The following is an 18,848-nucleotide window of genomic DNA, read 5'->3' as shown; positions in this document are numbered from 1 at the left end:
TGGTGGATCACTTCCCTGGACAGGGAATGCCAGGGGGTGAGGAGCAGGCTTTCTGGGGAGAGCAAAAGTTCTGTTTAGGTTCAGGGAGAAATATGCTTTTTTTGTTAATGGTCAGAAAATAATGAATAATGTTCAGTGATTAAAGAAAAATAATTATCTTGCCATTTTTGCCCTCAGAATCCTTGATCCAGGTTTCTCTCCTAGGCTGCAGGTCAGACCCAGGTCAAGGTGCCCAGGGGGATGATGCCCTGGAGGGGTTGCCATGGTTCCTGTGTAGGCTCGGCCTTTTTCTCCATTCCTTCTCCTGAGGTTGCTGACCTATTGTGCCTCCAGTCTTGCTCCTTCCTGATGTTTCCTTCCCCTGGATGGAAGCTCCCCTGGGGTCTGGCTCCCTTGCTTCCCCCTCCTTCAGTACCCAGACACTGACAGTTCACCAGCTTCAGTGTGGATTGCTGGGTGCTATGCTGAGTGATTGGGATGGGCTGCTGGGTGCAAGGATGATGGCAGTGTCCCTCTTGCCCCCAGTGCACACTGCTTCCTGATTGGGGTCTCAACAAGCCCACTAGGGGTTAAAGGTCAGCTCTCTGTCTAGGATGGAGATGAGGCCAATGCTCCTTAAATCCTTCCTGCCTGAGGACCCCCTTGGTCATTTTTTTTTTTTTTTTAATTACTAAGGATTGAACCCAGGGGTGCTTAACCACTGAACCACAACCCCAGCCCCTTTTATTTTTTTGTTTTGAGACAGGATCTCACTAAGTTGCTTAGGCTGGCCTTCAACTTGCTATCCTCCTACCTCAGCCTCTTGAGTCAGTGGTATTACAGGTGTGTGCCACCAACGCCGGGTTCCACCTTGGTCTAAGGGAACCGAAAGTAATGTGGTCGTATGCTCAATTCCCTCCTTCCCTTCCTCACATCCAATAATTAATGAAACAATTCACTCCAACCCACCTGGGTCAGCCTGTCTTTCCTCAGTGTGCTTCACAGAGGAGCAATTGTTTGGATTTCTTAATCGGTCTTTTTGCAAGTAAAAATTTCCTGTCGTCAAATTTAAGTGTGGGGACAGATGGCCTCTTGTCTCCAGGTCTTCTTGGGTCAAGTGTCAGGCTAGCTGGGATGTGAACTTCTAGGAGGTAGCAACAAAACAGTATTTCCCAACATCTTAGATGCTGGCTTCCTTTTTTAATAGCTTCATCTAGTGTGTGGAGAAGTGCTGTCCTTGAGTAGCCAGTCTGTGTCCTATCCAGGTGGCCTGGAGGCTTCAGGCTTCAGAAGACAATGAGGTAAAATCCCTGCTCTCAGTTGGCTCATAGCCAGGAGAACTGAGCTCCCAGTGGGAACTGTTTGCGACCTTTTTTTCTCATTCTTTCCCCTCTCCCTCCTCCCTCTCCTGGTTCCCCAGTGCTGGGGGTCAACCCAGGGCCTCATGCTTGCTAGGCAAGTGCAAGTGCTCTACCATTGAGCTATATCCTTGGGCCCTGGACCAGGTCCTTGCACCTGTTTGCTTTTGTATGAGAGTCTGCTGGGCTCCTGTGCCTCTTGTCACCAGGAAAGGGCAGGACTATCTGGGCACTTGGCCTTGGAGCTGCCTCAGTCCTGGGCTCAACTTGCCTGGGGTCTCTTTGTTCCCTTCCCCCAGATCCCCTGCCTACCTGCAAAGTTTTCTGAACTCAGGGGCCTGGGCAGTTCACCTCCCTTTGGTTGGCATCATTTCCTAGCTGCAGCTGGACTTGAAAATGGATCCCCCATTGTGTTGTATCAGGACACTCCCTATGTAAACCTTTAACTCTCCCTCTCATAGATTGGTCTAGATGAGTCCGTCTGTGTCTAATACTGAGTGCTAGTCTTTCACACACATTAGCTCATCTGGGGATCCTGAACCTTAGAAAGGATAGGTAGCCAGTCCAGGGTCACACTTGATCACCATTTGGCTTCCCCCTGAACCTCACCTTGAATGGAAAACATAGTCAGGTCCAGGGTAAGCCAGTCTGAGAGGGTTGGCATCCTCATGGCTGGGGCTAACGATTGCTGAAGAAGACTCTGTCCACTGCTGATTCAAACCCTCCTTCCTCCCCTTTGCAAAGGAGATTGAGGCAGAGAGAGCAGGAGCCAGGATTGGAACCCAAGTGTGCTAGTTTCCAATTGCTGCTATAACAGGTGTCTACAAATGTGGTGGCTTAAAAGTACAAAGATTTATAATTTTATGATTCTTGAGGTCAAAGTCCAAAATCAGTCTCACTGGGCTGCTATCTTTTGGAGGCTGTCAGGCAGAAGCCATTTCTTGCCTTTTTCCAACTTCTAGTGGCTACCGGTGTTCCTTGGCTTGAGTCCCCTCTGTGGTTTGAAGGTTCCCACTGAAACTCATGTTGACATTCAATCCCTATTGTGAAGCATTAAGAGGTGGGACTCGGTGGACCTTCAAAAGGTGATTGGTCATGAGGGCTCTGCCTCTCTGAGTGGACTCATCCATCTGTGGAACAACGGTCAATGAGTTCTAGGGTACCTTGTGAGTGGGTCTGTTATAAGAGTCAGTTTGGCTTTGTCCTTGTATGTGCCCCTCTCATCATGTGATTCCCTGTACCACCCCGAGATTCTATAGAGTCCCCACCAACAAGAAAATCCCTCATCTGATGTGGCCCCTCTTTGGGCCTTTCAGCCTCCAGAACTGTGAGCTAGTTCACTTTTATTCTTTATAAATTAGTCTGTGGTATCAGGCAATAACAACATAAAATGGATGGATCAGGGTCCTCTCTCCATCTTTAAAGCCAGCAGGGAGCCTCTGTGAGTCTTTCATCTCTCCTCATTCTGCTTCTGTTCTTCTCACACCTTCTCTTTGATCCTCTTGCGTCTTTCTTATTGGATTTGTGACTGCATTGGGGCCAACCTTAAGTTGCTTCATCCTAAGGTCCTTAACTTAATCACATTTGCAAAGTCCTTTTTGCCACACTAGGTAACCTGTTCTTGGGATAAGGGTGTAGACATCTTTGGAAGTGGACCCAGGCTATCTGAAAAGCCATGCCGTGTCCATAATACCAAACATTTTGAGCCAGGTGTGGTGGTGCATGCCTCTAACCCCAGCAGCTCCGGAGGCTGAGATAGGAGGATCTCGAGTTCCAAGCCAGCCTCAGCAACAGAGACACTAAGCAACTCAGTGGGACCTTGTCTCTAAATAAAATACAAAATAGGGCTGGGGATGTGGCTCAGTGGTCAAGTGCCCCTGAGTTCAATCCCTGATACAATATATATATGAGAGAGTGGCAGGGTTCTGGACCCTACAGTTAGTTGTCTTGAAGGGTATGAAGTGTGAGGTCTGGGAGGGTCAGACTAAAACGAAAGTGTCTCACATCTCTTTCTCTCTTTCATTCCTCGATCCCTGGCAGATTTGCTCCCTGCAGTGAGGACTGGAGTGGCCTTTATCTTTTCCTTGTTAATAGTCCAAATTTCACAAATTGGCACTCTCAAATTAATTCCTTTCCCTCTTGTGTGATTCTTGTATTGCTCTTGGTGACTTATTGGTTTAACCACACATCTTAGTTCTCAGCTATTGGGGACCAGTAGCTGTGAGCCACCTGCCACCCTATCTCTGACAGCACGGCCAAGACCAACTGTGAGAACACCAGGCACGGTGCCTAGATCCAGACTTCCCTGCCCTCTTGTGTCTGAGCCAGCCCACTTCCCCAGTGCCAGCTTCCCTGCTGGTCCACGGCAGCCTCCTCCAGCTGCTGGATCTGGTGTTAATTGCATTATTCACACTTTCTAAGCCATGGCTTAGTGAGAACCTGTTTTTTCCGCCTACCAGTGTGACTAGTTTTGAGGGGAACAGTGGAGGTGGAGGTGGGGAGATGGGGCAAGGGATCTATCTGCAGGGCTGCTTTGGCCTGGAGTGATGGAGGGTGGCGGCTCTGTGGCCCAGAGAAGGAAAGGGTCTGGCCCAAGGTCACACGATGAGCTGATGACTGAAGGACTCTGGGGCTCACAGCCTGTACTCCCAACATCTCCAGGTGCCTGCAGAGCTAGGAACGCAGAAGTCACAAAGAGAGCACGTGTGTGTGTATGGGTGCTGCCTGAGCAGGGAGTCTGGGAGCCAGCACTGTGTCATCAAGTCTGTGTGTGACACACAGGCAGGGACCTATTTCCTTAAGAATGGAACTGCACATTCCTGCTAGTTGTCCATTTCATAACCCCTCCTGGCTCCATGTGGGTCCCACACCTGGAGAGGAACGAGCTTGGCCTGACATTGGGACCCCAAACTAGGACAGATTATTCCAATAGTTGGGAACAGTTTAGTAAGGGAGAGACTGGGAGGAGGAGAGGCAGGAGCCGATGGTGAGATGGCCCTGGGGAGAATACAGTGTTTGGACTGGAGCTTCAGGTTCAATTTCATAGATCCATACCTTTTTGTTTTTTGTTTTTGTTTTCCCAGATTTATGTTGTTCTTCAGGAAAAAAAAAAAAAAGCTATGTAACAGCCAAACTATGGGTGGGTATATTTCTTGCATGTCTGTACGTCACAAAGTATTCTTAGTGTGGAGTTTGGCCATTTTCTTCCAGCCGGCTAAAGGTCCGTCCTAGTGGGTATTGGAACTAGGTCCCTCTAGTCCCAGTGCCCTGTACCTCCACAATAAGGAAATATTGGGAGAGCGCCAGGATGGGTTCAAAATGGTGCCCTGTGACTTTGGCACTCTCAGGCCCTGCTGGAGGCTGAGTCTGACTCCCTTTACTCTGCTATGGGTCCTGGTCAGCAATGATCCTTGCCTTCCCCTGCTCTCATTACCCTATGGTCATTGTCTACCTCTGGCTGAAAATTGTCACTCAGGCTTGGAGCTGGTGGGTAGAGTTTGACCACCATTCTCATCTATCTGTCCCCTTACAAAGGGAACATGGAAAAGCCTGCTGTTCTGTGAGGGTCCAGTCCTTCCAACCTCCTTCCATCTTTCCTATGGAAAACCTATTCCAGGAGAGACTGATTTGGTTCTTCCTCTCCTACCTTCCCCAGAGTGGGCATCTGACCCAGGCCCAGCCAACCAGAGACTCTGCCCCAGCCCCAGCCATTCAGAGGTTCAGGGATGAGTATGTGTCCAGGCCAATCTGTTTTCTTTGAGGATTGATATTTGTTTTCTGGGAGAAAGTCTTTCTTCATTTTGGATCAGGAACCAACACATAAAGACTTGAAGCTTCCATAGCTATTGTCCTAATGGGAGAATGAAGGCAACATAGTGGAGAGCAGAGCCCAGGTCCTTAGGGTGTTCTCCTTGGTCCCTATCCCTTAGGCCCCTGGCAAAGAGGTCAGCTTCCTTGTAAGAATGTGCAAAGGAACTTGAACATGCTGCCATTTATGGACATACCTGGATGGAGGAGATGGGAAGAACCAAGAGCCCAACAGTCACAAGAACCCATGGGATCCCATGTTCAGAATGGTGTGTGGGGTTCAAGTTGATGTCAGCATGTGACTGGACACCATCACCATGAAGAGGAAACTCTGGAGGAATGGTATTAGCTAAATTGTATTGCTATTTTGTGTGCATATATGAATATGTAACAACAAATCCCACTGTTATGTATGTACCATTATAATGCACCACTAACAAATATGGGAGGGTGGGAAAGAGAGGCTAGCGGATAGGGCTTTGTCCTGAAAATGGAAGGCTCGAATGGGTTCGACCTCATGGCACATCCCAAGAGTGGAAGATAAGCCCAGGATCAAAATGACAAGTTTCATCTACAACTACGCGTGTCTACTACGCGTGTCTGTGGGCAATGGCTTTCAAAGTGGGAGACTGGAATGTCCTCATTCTTGAAGGGCGGACTTGTTCACTTTAACAGTGGCAGCAGCGAGCCAGCAGGTGGCAGTGTGGGCTCAGAATGTGGGCAGTGGGTGCTGGACAGCTGACCTCAGCCTCTCCAACTGGGACTGGAGACTGGACTGGGGAAATGGAAGGAGCCTGTGCTTCCTTATCTCAGAGTCACCTTCCTGACCAGTGGGTCCTGGTTGATAGCCAATCCTAGGGACATTTACACCAAGACAATGCCATATTTCAGGGAGGTTAAACACATAAAAGGAATTCCTGGAAATCACTGACTACCCAAATACCTACCTCACAGCAAGTGACAAGGCTTCAATGACTCCTAATCCTGAGAAGGAACAGGACATGCCATCCAGGTGAAGGCATATTTTCAGATTGTGGTTGTTTGAGGTTTCCTTTTCTTTCCAGTTTCAGCAGCAAGAGCCCTCCCCCCCAACCCATGTATTCTTGGAAAATGTCATTTCTTGCTACATTTTTATTGATATGATGTATTTATTTGAACACAGAAAAGATACATTGTTGCTTGCTCAGCGCCTAGTCCACAGGAACAAGAGAAGCTGTTCAGCTCCAACCCTCAAACTCTGAGGAGCAGGCAGGGATTCTGATCTTCCCCCGGCACTCTCTAGGGATACAGATTCAGGATGCATTTCTTAAAAGGGTCTCATCCCTGGGTGCATTCTGAAGGCTATACAGTACAACAGACAGATATTTTTGCCTAGAAAACAGAACACCACAAAGTTGGACAGAACTGCTTGTAAACAAGGTCCTTCCCCCAGGTGGAGTCTGGGGGCTCCAGGGTGCGGCACACAGGACACGACAAAACCTCTGGGTGGACTCCTTTCAGCTCTGCACCAGAAGAAATGCTATTTCTACAGAAAATAAAATTCAAGATTGCCATCTTTGCCACCCCTCTCCTGAAGAAAGGGATTACTGAATTGTCTTAGCCCTTCATTGGAGGAATTGAAATGTGGGGAGAAGCAGGACTCGGGGTGGGGTTTGCTGTTTAAGGATGGGAGGAAAAGGGAGGGAAGGAGGGAGGCAGGGTAACTTGTTCCCAGCCATTGATGATGCTGGCAGGGATACTCCTCAAAGATGCTTGAAGACCTTGGCAGGCTGGGTCTTCAGAAATCACTTAGGTTATGGACATGTTCTTGCTGGGGTTCAAAGGCCAAGATCTGAGCCTTTCTACAATGAGGCTGACCCCATGTAACTCCTATGGCAGGACCCTGGCAGCAAGGCTGGCCACTGGTCCTCTTATGATGGCATGGTGGTTTTGAAGGGGCTCATACCCTCTTTATTCTGAATGTGCAAACACCCTGGAGAGGCAAGGCCAGGATATGTTGACACTCCCAGCTGTGAGCTGCCACCCCGGACAACAGCACCGGCTCCTGGGTGGGGTTCGGCTCCAGCCCATCTGGGCTCAGGCCACAGTGGCTGGCTGGGCACATGCCAAATGAGGGGCCCTTATCTGCCTCAGAGTGGTGCCCAGGCAACATTGTGGTGAGGCCACCTGGACTTCTTTGAAGACCCTCAGCCCTGGACTGTGGTTGGACTGACATGGGAACTACTGTGACCCACCTGCACCACTGCACACTTACCAAGGGCACTGTCCACCCCTGTAGCTTGGGGTGGGCTTCTCAGAGAATTCCCCTAGCACCACCAGACTGAGGGTACTGGATTAAGGGAGGTGCCTAGTGGGCTGGGAGGGCCTCTAGGTTGTGCCTGAGCCCCCAAACCTGTGTCCCCACCCTGTAAGCGGCAGGATGGTGATGTGGCTCTTCTGCCCTGGAATTGAAAGATAGGCACAGCACACAGCAGAACCTCACTGGGGCCTGCCCCACCTCCCAGGAGAACAAGCCCTGGGGGAGGGGTCGGGGCAGGCAGCTGCCCTGGGGTGGTTGAGCAGTTTCTGAAGGCAGAACCAATTTGGGCACAGCCTGGGGAGAGGGAAGAGAAAGCCAGTTTCCTACTTCAACTCTCTCCCCCAGCACCATCCACAGCGGCATAACCACCAGGCTGGGGAAGAGGAGACAGGAGGTCAGAGAGCTTCATTCATTTTTAATGAAACCTCTGCCGGTAGGTTTTGTGTGGGTGTGGGGGTCCCCTGTGTGTGCACACATGTCCACACATGTGTGGGGCATGTCTGTATGTGCACATGGGGGATGTCAGTGTGTATGTGTGTAGCCACGTATATATCTATGTGTTGTGTGTGAGTGCCTATGTATGCCACAAGGATGTGACTCAGCCTGGAGGGACCTGTTGGAGCTGGTGGGCTGTGTCACTTAAACAATCCTCTCGGGACCAGAGGCTGGGGCTCGGGTTGGGGTGGGTGAGCCCTGTGAGGTCCTTGGCCCTGGTTCTGGTCCAGGCAATGGCAGCAGGCCCGATGGGGAGCCGGGTCCACACACAGCCTCATAAGGGGGCAGCGTGTCCATGGAGATGGTGCGGAGGCCACTCTGGCCCCGGGTCCTCTGCTCCTGCTGGTGTCCATGGGGGCTGTGGCTGCTGCCTGAGTGGAGGGTGCCGTTCAGCATGGGACAGGAGTCTGTCAGCGAGTAGGGCGGCGGGGCGTCCGTGGGGACATACAGTTGAGTGGCCCCTGGCCCCACACATTCCTCGTAGCTACAAAAGAAGAGGCTCCCTCAGGCTCTGCTAAACCTGGGATATTGGGAGTGGGTGTGGGGGTCTCTTTCTTATCTGAAGTGATGGCTGTGGACCAGGTTGGGCCTCATCCATGCTGGCTCCAGTGAGACCCTACTAAGAAAGAGGACCCCTGCACCCCTGAGACCTGGGCTTTGAACTTGAATCAGGCCTCCTGTTCTTTGTGAACTCACTTCTCTGGGGCTCAGATTCCTTAGAACAGGAGCTGCCTGGGAGACTTCCCAGGCTGGGCCACCTCTGTGGGTAGAAGCAGCTCAAGTCACTTCTCAGCTGTCTTCTAGCTTTAGGAAGGAGTCCTGGGGCCCCTCTGAGCTCAGGAGTGCAAGGAAAATAGCACCCATTGTCCCTCCCAGTGCCCCGGGGAGCAGGAGTGGGGGGAGCTCGAGGCTGTCCAGGGCCTGAGGGTCCCCAGGTAGGGAACTGAGGGAGGCTGTGACTCCTCTCCCCTCTTCATGGGCTAACTGCTGGGGGGTCTGCCTATGGGTGGCTGGGAGAAGAGGACCCAAATGCCCCTAGAGAAGAACTCCCCTGGACAGGCCTGATGGCCCCGAGTGCAGGCTGGACACAATGGCTCTTGTCCTGATAGATGTGATTCAGGCTTCGGTGGATCATACTAAGGAGCTAGAGCCTGGAGCCCCATGTTAAGAGCAGAGACCCAGTGTCCAGCAAACCCCTGTCCAGCCACCCCTCTTCTCACTGCGACTTTCTCTGGGGTCCTCAGGAGCAGTGGACATACCATTCTCCCCCAGGCTCCAGGGCCCATTTCCTTGTCTGTAGAAAGAAGGTGAATAAACCCTACTTACTGGGTTTTCCTGGTGGGAAGAAGATATGGTGGATACCTGGGGGTGTGACCCATGGTTAGGAGTCCTACTGATCCAGAGGCTATGCCCAAGGATGTGCATACCTCCTTCCCCCAGGGAGCTCAGTGGCTCTGGTTCATGTGGGGAAGGGCCAGCTGGGCCCCAGAGACCAGGAACTGGGCCCCGAGGACACCACCTCTGTCCAGTGTGGCTTGTCTGAAGGACAGGCCAAGTGGAGCTGCTTCTGATTGATGTGGAGCAGCACAGGGAACTTCTCTGGGGTCCGGGAAAGGTGGAGTGCTCCCTGCACATTGGGTTTATCTCAGGCAAAAGGGGCACCAGGCTGAGTGCCTCTGCCTTTCAGGCTGGTTGGGTTAGTGCCTGGACAGAGCTGGGCAGGAGTCGGGGTAGGGTGGGAAAGAGGAGGGACATAACTGGGAAGACAGGATTGACCACACACACATACCAAGACCTGCCAGGCCAGGGGCTGGCGGAGCCTGCAGCCCCTGAGGTAGGCTGGCCTTGGGATGGGATGAGTTCTTGGTGTTAGATATTGAAGCTGAATAGTTTTTTTCTCCCTAACAGGAAATTGATCCCGCAGCTCCTGGAATAACTTAATACTCTACTGATCTAACTCCCCAGGGAGACACTTGGAGGAGCAGACCCCCAATGGGCTCAGGATAGCTGTTATTCCCCAAATCACAAGGGCACCCCTTCCTTCTCCCTGCTCATCAGTCCAAAGAAGCTCCGCTTGTCTTTTTCTTGGTGCGTCCTGGTGACATCTGCTGAGTCACACCCTGCCTCAAGGGGACGACTTGGTCAGGAGGGGTAGGGAGATGGCCATGCTCACTGAGATGTTTGCTGCATTTGTGAAACATGCAGAGAGGGGTTGCCGTTTCCCTTGATGTCCAGAGCCCTACCCTTTCACGGGCCCCTCCCCCATGTGGCCTCCTTACCCTGGCGGAGAATCTGGGTACAGCTCCCTGAGCACTGTGGCATCCACGTCCCCATCAGAGCTGATGTCCAAGGGCGGGGGCCAGTCCTCTGCAGGGCTGCAGGTGGACCGCATCCTGCGGCTTGAACGGCTGTACGTGTGTCCGTCAGATGCTGCAGGGAATAGACCAGCAGCCTGAGCCTTGGGCCAGTGCCAAGGACTGGCCTCCTGAGTCTACCTGAGGCCAGTGAGGCTCTGCTGTCTCCATCTGACCATCCTCTCACCAGTGCAGCTACCTCCAACCACTCAGCAATAGCACAGGCATGTGAGTGCCATCTCTGAGCTGGACGTGGGGTCACGGAGGAGGAAGCAGAGCCCACCCTGTCCTGGCCCTGTCCTGGAGACAGCTGAGAACTGGGCAGTGTGTCCGGAGCTTTGGAAGTCCAGGGGCTGTGGGAGAAGAGACAAGCCTGACCAACTGGGAGGCTGGGGTGGGCTTCCTGGAGGAGGGGCTGCCAGAGCCGAGTCTTGTCTAGGATTAGCCAGGGGAAGAGGGCAGGCCGGAAGCCGTAGTGGGGTCAGGCTGGGGCATGAAACATGGGGAGGAGAGGGGCCAGGAAGGATGGCTGCAGAGGCTTCTGGGATCAGGCCTCCTTAGCCTTTCCTGCCCCAACCATGCATCACTCCCTTAGGTGCCCGGGGAAGGGAGTGTAATGGATCAGGGGACTTGTTTTCCTTTGTTTTGTTTTTTCGAAACCACACATTAGCCCTGAAAAGTCCTGCACCTAAGACGCACAATTAACTGCGCTAGTCCAGCATTTGACCACAGAATGTCATTTTCTTGAGCCTATCATATTGCTTAATGAACACCGCTGGAGCATCAGTCTCTCATTCTGCAGCTGAGACTCAGAGAGGCCAGGTGATTTGCTTGAAGTCACACAGAGAATGGCAGGGTCAGAGGGCAGCTGGATATCTTAGCTTCTCATCATAGAAGTTTCTGGCAGGTCTAGTCACGGAAGCTGCCAAGATGGCTGAGACATGCAGTCTACCTACCCCCAAGGGCTCCTGGAGACTCCCTTGAGGGGTGGGGCTTGGCATTGTGCCCACTGTACAGACCAGGAAGCTGAGGCTCAGGGTCACATACCAATAGAGTAGGGAGTTGGAATCCATACAGCCTGTGTCACCCCAGAGACTTCTTCCCACTCCCCTCATCTCCTTTCCCCACTCCCGATTCAACAGGAGTGGAAAGACCTTGATGTGAAACCCCATCTGCAGGTCTAATTCCAGGATTATTTACGGGGGTGGAGAAAGCTCTCCGAGGCCAACATTCTGAATGTGTTCATTATCTGTGGCTCTGTCCGGATGGTAGGATCATGACCCTTAGTTTCTTCTTTATATGGTCTGTATTTTTAAGACTTTCTATTATGAACACATATGTCTTTTGTGCTAGGAAAAATGAGCCCAATATCATACGCTGTTTAAAAAAAAAAAAAAGGAGCTAAAATGAGATGAGTTTCCCTTCAGGGGAGCAGCTGAAAGACGGAAGTTTTGGAAGGAGTTCAGGAAGAAATCCAGGAAAGATCAAAGCACAAGACAACTGGGTGAGGACAGACCCTGAACCAGGACGGCTGGGCTCCAGAGGCCCTGCGTCCACCAGCGCCACATTGCTGGGAAAGGTCTTGGGCTCAGGGGAGGTTCCACCCACAGGGGACGAGGCTGCAGCCGTCCCTAGAGAGCTGGGGCTGTTTCCTAGACAAAGTGGGCAGCCCTGACAGCCAGTAGGGCCCAGGAAAACTGCTGCTGATCCCTTCTTCCCGGCCTGCTTTCTCTTGGTCCTCTCAGAAGCTGAGCATCTTGGGGAAACTGAGGCTGCCCTGAGCTCCTCTCCCAGCTGAGACCTCAGTCCAGAGGCGACCAAGTTCAATCCTAGACATTTGGCTGGGCAGAGCTCCCGAGGAAGAGCTGGGGAGAAACCAGTCCACTGTTTCCCCACCATGAAGGAATGGCCTCAGGCCTTCCTTATCCTCTGCCTCTCCTGACTTCCAGGTTAGGGTACAGATGGGTCAGGCCTCGGGAGCCCCACTTTCTGCCTTATGGAAGGTGAAATCTTTCTATGCCTCCTCTTTACCAAAATGAAGAAATACCTCAGTTCATTATTTAACCCAATCCAGGGTTACCCTCCCTCGACAGGCTCCCGGAGGGGGAAGGAGAAGAACTTGCACCCACAAACTCCCACACTTTCTCTCAGAGGCAAAGACTGAGAGGTGAAGCCAGAGGAGACAGAGGCAGCCACCACTAATGCTCTAGATCTTTCCATCTTATGAAACACAATCTCTTCTTCTCCCTCCCCCTCATTGGTTGGCTCCTCTCTGTCTGGCCAGACGACAGAAAGGCCCTGTGGGCAGCAGAAGGCAGACACTGTCCTGAGGACCATGGGGAGCCACTGAGTGGTGCTGAGCAGAGGATGGGGGTGGTCATGTCCAATCCCTTTGGGTGCCTGGGAGGTCAGGCTGGTGGGTGGGCGGGTGAGGGCAGGTGGTCTGTGAGCAGGTTTTCTTGGAAGGAGAAATAATGAAAATAGTTAACTGTATGGAGCATGGAATTATTAGCCGGTGCTCTTCTTATATAGTCTTTACAATCATTTTTTGAGCTGGGTCCCTGTGTAAGCATTTTATAGGCAGAGAGAGGTGAGACAACTTTAACAGGGTGCACAGTAAATGCAAAAAAAAAAAAAAGTGGAAGGTGATTTGGATACTGAATCTGGTGCTTGTGAGTCCCCATGGAGGGGTGTCTAGGGACCTTGGGGGAGGGGCGGAGGCAGCTGCAGGGAAGAAGATGGGTAGGTAGATGAGATGAAGCAGCTAGTGGGTGTAGGGAGAGGACAGGGGGGAGTGTTGAGCTCTGACATGTAAGGGGCAGGAGAAAGAAATCCACAAAGAAGTCCCAGAAATAGCGGCCAAAGGGGCAGGGGACTGACCCGGAGCAGGGGGGAAGTGTCTGAAAGATGGGAGGCCTCCACTGTGGAAGGTGGGGGCTGTCTGATGCTCACAGAGCGTGTTCCCTCATCCCTGGTGTCCTCTGGAGGCTCCCAGAGGCCCCTGCGTATTCTCCAGAAGGCTGGAGGAAGGTGTGGGAGAGCAGTGCCCCAGGACTCCCTGCCCAGGCCCCAGGGAGGTGCCAGAGCCAGAGAACAGAAGTGGGGCAGGGAGGCAGGAGCTCCACAGGGGGCTGCTGTAGGTCAGCGAGGGCTAGCAAAGGCCCAGCCCTGGAACTGGCATGCCTGTGGCCTCCATTCACTCTGTCTGCTCTGGGGCTCAGAGCCGGGACCTTGCTCAGAAGGGTCTGGCCTGCCTTCAGGTCCTCAAGGGCCAGGCTGACCGTTCAGCCCTCTCTTTTGGAATCTCAGGGAGACCCCTGGCCTGCGCTCCAAGTCTTGCTGTGAGGATGAAGCGAGGTGGCTTCTTCCCTTGCCCATGGCAAACTTCTGGGCTGGACCCAGTGCCAGGTCCCAGACCTGGGTGGAAGGGAGCCATGTGCAGGCCCTGCTGTCATGAATGCCACATAGTCACCCCAGGACCAAGGCACTGATGGAGGTGTGGGTACAATGCCAAGGAAGCACAGAGAAGGGGGATTTCCATTTGATTCTGGTAGGGGCCAGGGGGGCTGGAGATGCTTCCACAGCGGGTGGCATTTGAGCTGGGCCTAAAGGGCTTTGGCCAGTTGGAGAGGCTGGGGAACGGCAGTCAGCAGAGGGCAGAGTCTGGAAGGAGTGGGTCTGTGCTTGGAGAGGAGCAGCGGGTACTGAAGGGGAGAGGCAGGTGGGCTGCCCTGTGTCTGCCAGGCTCCATCCTGGGGTGTGGGGTGGTTGAAGGTGGTACCTGGGTTTGAGGGAGGAGCCCTGGCCTCCTCCCCAGGATTAGTGCCAGGCTGTTGATGCCAGAGTGGGACAGGCCCATCCTCGTCTAGGTAATGCTCTGACTTGTCTTCCTGGGGCATCCTTGGCTCCTAGGGACTTGGGGGTGCTGGGCTGGCGGAGTCTCACACATGAATGCACGCTGGCCTCTTCCGTCCTCATTCCTGGTTACGGAGGGCAGCCCGCTAATCAGCTGTCTTTCTTCCCTTGTGGCCACTTTTGCCCCTGACACATGATATAGCCCTGTGGGTCTTGCCTAAGGTCTGGCTCTTCTCCTCCCAGAAGAATAACACCCAGGTCTGCAGGTCTCCTGGCTGCGGGAGTGTCTGTGGACCTGCATGTGTTCCCAGGGTTGCTCCTCTGGCATCTCCTCCAGTGCCGACTCCCCACAGGGCTGAGACTGCCCGGCCTCCCAGGCTCTCTGCGCAGTGGTCAGCCCAAGGACTTTCAGGTCAGAGTGCCTGGGCTCAAGTTCTGGATCCATCACTTGCAGACTGGGTGATTCTAGGCCCATTACTTAACTGCTTCTAATCTGTAAATTGGGGTGACAATTAAAAGCCACCCCAGGACCACTGTGAGAAATTTGCACAATGAGATTATGCATAAGAAGTGCCAGGCACACAGGGTGGGCTCCTGGCCCATCGGCCAGTACTCCCCGGCCTCCCTCTGCTTGCTGGCTTCCAGCATCTCTTATTGCTAAAGGAGGCTCCTTCTACAGCCAATTAACTCAGTGGAAAGAAAACAGAAATATCTCATTCCTACCAGATCAGCAGGGTGTGCTGGGGGAGGCTGCAAAGACCCAGGTTCATCAGATTCGATCTGTTTAAAAAACTTTTCTAGCAAGGTGTGGTGGAGCAGGCCTCTAACCCCAGCTACCCAGGAGGCTGAGGCAAGAGGATCACAAGTTCAAGGTCAGCCTGGACAACTTAGAAAGACCCTATGAAAATATAAAGGGCTGGATATGTAGCTCTGTGGTAGAGTGCTTGCCTAGCATGTGTAGGGCTCTGGGTTCAATCCCCAGGACTGCAAAAAAAAAAAAAAAAAAAAAAAACCCAAAACATTTCCCTTTGTTCTTTCGCCAGCCCCTGGAAGGGAAGAAAAGCCCCTTAGGTCCTGCCATGGCTCTGGGCTCCCAGGAGGCTCACGTCAGTTCTGCATTTCAGGGTCTGGGCCTGCTTTGCTTTTCCCCACCTGGTGGGTGGCCTCGGATAGCAGATAGACCCCCGTGCAGCTCCTGTGCAGGGAGGTCTGGCTTTTTCCTGCCAATGGAAATTGTCTGAGAATTTATCTACTGACCCATCCACTCATTCCCATACCACTCCCCACCTCCCCTCCACCATCCCCAGCTTTCCATCTTCCACCTGCCCATCCCATCTAACCCACTCAAGCATCCCGTTCATCGACCCATCTATCTACCCACTTGTCCATCCATCCCCTCACCCATCCATCGACTGACCCACTCACTCAATCCATCACCCCATTCATGCTCCTGCCAATCTGTTCCCCCAAGCAGCCTCCATCTCTCTCTCCTTTAGAGGGATCCATTCGGCCTCCCTCTGGGTTTCCCATGCTAAGGGGAACATGATGGTGGCACCTGCGAGCTCTTCCTGATGGACCAAGAACTCTAGGAGGCCTTCCCTGACCACTCCACACCACGCCTGGCGGAGCCATGGCCTCCTGGACGCCTCCTGGGTTCAATCACAATATGCTTGTGGCTGCAGGGCCCAGGGTGGGCAGTAGCTCACCGTAGCCAGGCTCGTACTCTCGGTGCCGGTGCCGGTGTCGGCGGCGATAGTGGTGATGGTGGCGGTGGTGACGGTGGCGGTGACGCTGGAGCCGGTTCTGTCGGTCCCTACGGATGCTGCCCACGATGATGGTGATGCAGGAGAGGATGATGACCACCCCGATGACAGCGCTCGCCACCAGCACAGGAGACACGAGCAGGTGGCTGTGCTCCGAGCTCTCCGAGAAGGTGGGGTAGAAGTAGCTGGTGCGGTTGTATCGTGCTACTGTGGACAGAGAGAAAGGACACTGAGCACAGGCCCGCCACACCTTCCTCCTTCATCCCCGCAGCCCTGGGAGTTATGGATTCCTAAATCAATGGAAGATAATCTGGGGTCCATCCCATGGGTTCTATCCTGGCGGCTTCTGCTAGGGAGCAGGGAAACAGTGCCTCACCCCACTGCCTGCAGGGGCTTCGGGTAGTAAGTGGGGGGCTGATTGCCCTTCCTCTCCTCTGAAGCCTCTGACTCTGGCATTCAACTTTTCTCAGATAGGAAAAGGGAAACACAGAGAGGTCAATGGGACTTGTCTGAGGGCACACAGGAACTTAGTGGCAGAGCTAAGGCCCGAACTCATGACTCTCAGCAATGGGAAAGGTCTGTACCTCACCAAGATATGAAATGGAAGGTTAAACAAACTTTATCCAGGTCTTGGGAAGGGGCAGTAGATACCCAAGGTGGCTGTATTATCAGGATGGACGTGGCTGGCCTCAGGAGGCTTGGGATTGTGGGCTACAATGACCCAGGTATGTCAGGGGGTGGCTCAGATCAGGAAGGCTTCCCGGAGGAGGTGATCTTGGAGTGAGAGCAGGTGAGTTCAGGGAAGGCAGGGGGTGTGCAACTGGCATCCTGGGTCCCTGAGAGCACTGCAGAAGGAAGCTCCTGAGAATGGTGGTGACCGTCCTCCCACAGGGATGAGATCATGGGATCTTAAGGGCTGGAGTACTGGAATGGGTCAGAATCAGCAGAGTAGCCACAGCACCAGCTGCATTGCTCAGAGACAGCTACATCTTGTTAGTGAGTATCATGGAATTCCCTCCAACTCGCTTCTCCTGTTTCGCAGATGGGTGGACTGAGGCTCAGTGTGGGTTAACAGGCCAGCTCACAGCCACCCAGTTACTCCATGGCACAGCCAAGCCAGAAGCCAGGAGTGGCTTCAGAGTCCAGCGCTTACTCCCCTCCACCATCCCCTGCCCTGCGTGGAACCCTAATTAAGGCTGCCAGCCAAGTCTCTGGCTTCGGATACTGATTGGACCTCAGGGGCAGGAGCAAGCTTGGGGGAGGACAGATTATTCCTGGGCCCTGTTCTCAGAGGTCCCCTTGCCTGTCCTCCCAGAGCCCAAGTCTGAGCCCCTGTTGCATAGGATCATGGCCATGTGTTATACAGAATCATGCGTGGTTTCCAGACCTCACATTGGATCCCTCTGTGTCCTCAAGCTCAGCACATGGCTGGGCCCAGCAGAAGTGCCCAATGCATGCATGAGTGGCTCTAGATGAGCCTGGGTGGGGTGATGGCAGGCCTCTGTCTTGGATGGTAATAAGTAGAGTTTGGTGGTGACTTGCCTTGGTAGCTATAGAAGGGCTTTTTATCTCATGTGAGGGTTTGTGCATCTGCCGAGCAGAGGTTGGACATTCAGCTGTGATTGCTGCTCCCTTCCCATCCCTTCCCAGCACTTTCCTCAAAGCCTTGCCTGCAGCAGGTACAGAATCTTCGCTGGGGCTAGGAACGTGCCTTGGGGGCAGTTATGGACCATCCTAGTGGCTTCTGCAGCCTACTGACCTGAATTGGGAGGGGCTGAGCCAGCGTGTTATCCCTGTGTGAGACCCAAGTTTGGGGCACGTGCCCCAGGATTTGGCTGGATGCCGGTTGCATCATGCTCTGACAGGAGAATGCTGGTGTAAGTAGATTCCTGGGGTTCTTTGACTGAGTTAACTCCCCTGCCGGGCCATGTGGTGTCAGGCACCTATGCTGCTAGACTTCCCTGCTCTTCTGGGGATCCAGTGACTGTCTTTGCGCCTGGGCATGTCTTTCTACATCCCCATGGGTGGAGCTATGCTCACCTGTTCCTTTGTAATATTACCCCTTGCCCTGTTTAGGATAGAATCTTCCATGGAAGTGCCTTGTGTGTGTCCCATTCTCTTACTGTGCCCTTGGGTGTGGCCTACCTAGATGTCAGGCACCTGCTGACAATGGACATCATGAAGATAGACTCAGCCCCTTGAAACCTGACCCCTTGCCTCATTTGAATAGCTTCTCCTCGATAAAAGGGGTCAGCGTGTGCTCTCTCTCTCTCTCTCTTCCTGCGGACCCTTAAGGTCAGAGGAGCCGTCACAGTGACCCCAAAGAAAAGGGTATCTCTGTCTCTTGTGTGGTTATTTTGTGCAGCCCAGTTAGCCCAGTTCCCCTGGAGTGACCCCTGAGCCTTTTAGTCATGAATAGAAACCTGGCAATTTAGACTTAACAGACATATCTCATCCATCAATGAGCAAATATACTTTCTTATCAGCAGCACATGACTTCTTCTCTAAAATAGACCATATCTTATGCCACAAAGCAACTTTTAGTAAATACAAAAAACAGAGATAATACCCTGCATTCTATCAGACTACAATGGAATGAAATTAGAACTCAATGATAAAATAAAAAATAGAAGCTACTGTAACAAATGGAGACTAATTAATACACAGTTGAATGATGAATGGATAGTAGAAGAAATCAAGGATGAAATAAAAAAAATTCTTAGAGGTAAATGAGAACACTGACACAACATATCAAATTCTCTGGGCACTATGAAGGCAGTACTAAGAGTAAAGTTGATTGCATTGAGTGCATTCATTAAAAGAATAAAAAGTCAACAAATAAATCACTTAATACTATATCTCAAAGCCCTAGAAAAAGAACAAATCAACACCAAAAGCAACAGAAGACAGGAAATAATTAAAATCAGAGCTAAAATTA

The 18,848-nt window shown here is 52.5% G+C and overlaps 1 protein-coding gene across 1 annotated transcript; it reads right to left on the bottom strand.

The window, feature by feature from the left end:
- Positions 1 to 6,603: 6,603 nt before the first annotated feature.
- On the bottom strand, positions 6,604 to 16,008 carry Bean1 (brain expressed associated with NEDD4 1). Its single transcript, XM_076838805.1, has 3 exons — positions 15,871 to 16,008; positions 10,218 to 10,368; positions 6,604 to 8,422 (listed from the first exon to the last, which is right to left on the bottom strand). The coding sequence occupies exons 2-3, from the start codon at positions 10,328 to 10,330 to the stop codon at positions 8,083 to 8,085; spliced, it is 453 nt and encodes a 150-aa protein (XP_076694920.1). The 5' UTR covers positions 10,331 to 10,368; positions 15,871 to 16,008; the 3' UTR covers positions 6,604 to 8,082.
- Positions 16,009 to 18,848: the final 2,840 nt, after the last annotated feature.

Source organism: Callospermophilus lateralis, chromosome 18 (genome assembly GCF_048772815.1).
Source record: "Callospermophilus lateralis isolate mCalLat2 chromosome 18, mCalLat2.hap1, whole genome shotgun sequence".
NCBI classification, from domain to species: Eukaryota; Metazoa; Chordata; class Mammalia; order Rodentia; family Sciuridae; genus Callospermophilus; species Callospermophilus lateralis.
The sequence above is the reverse complement of the archived record's forward strand: the minus strand, read 5'-3'. Positions and strand labels throughout refer to the sequence as shown.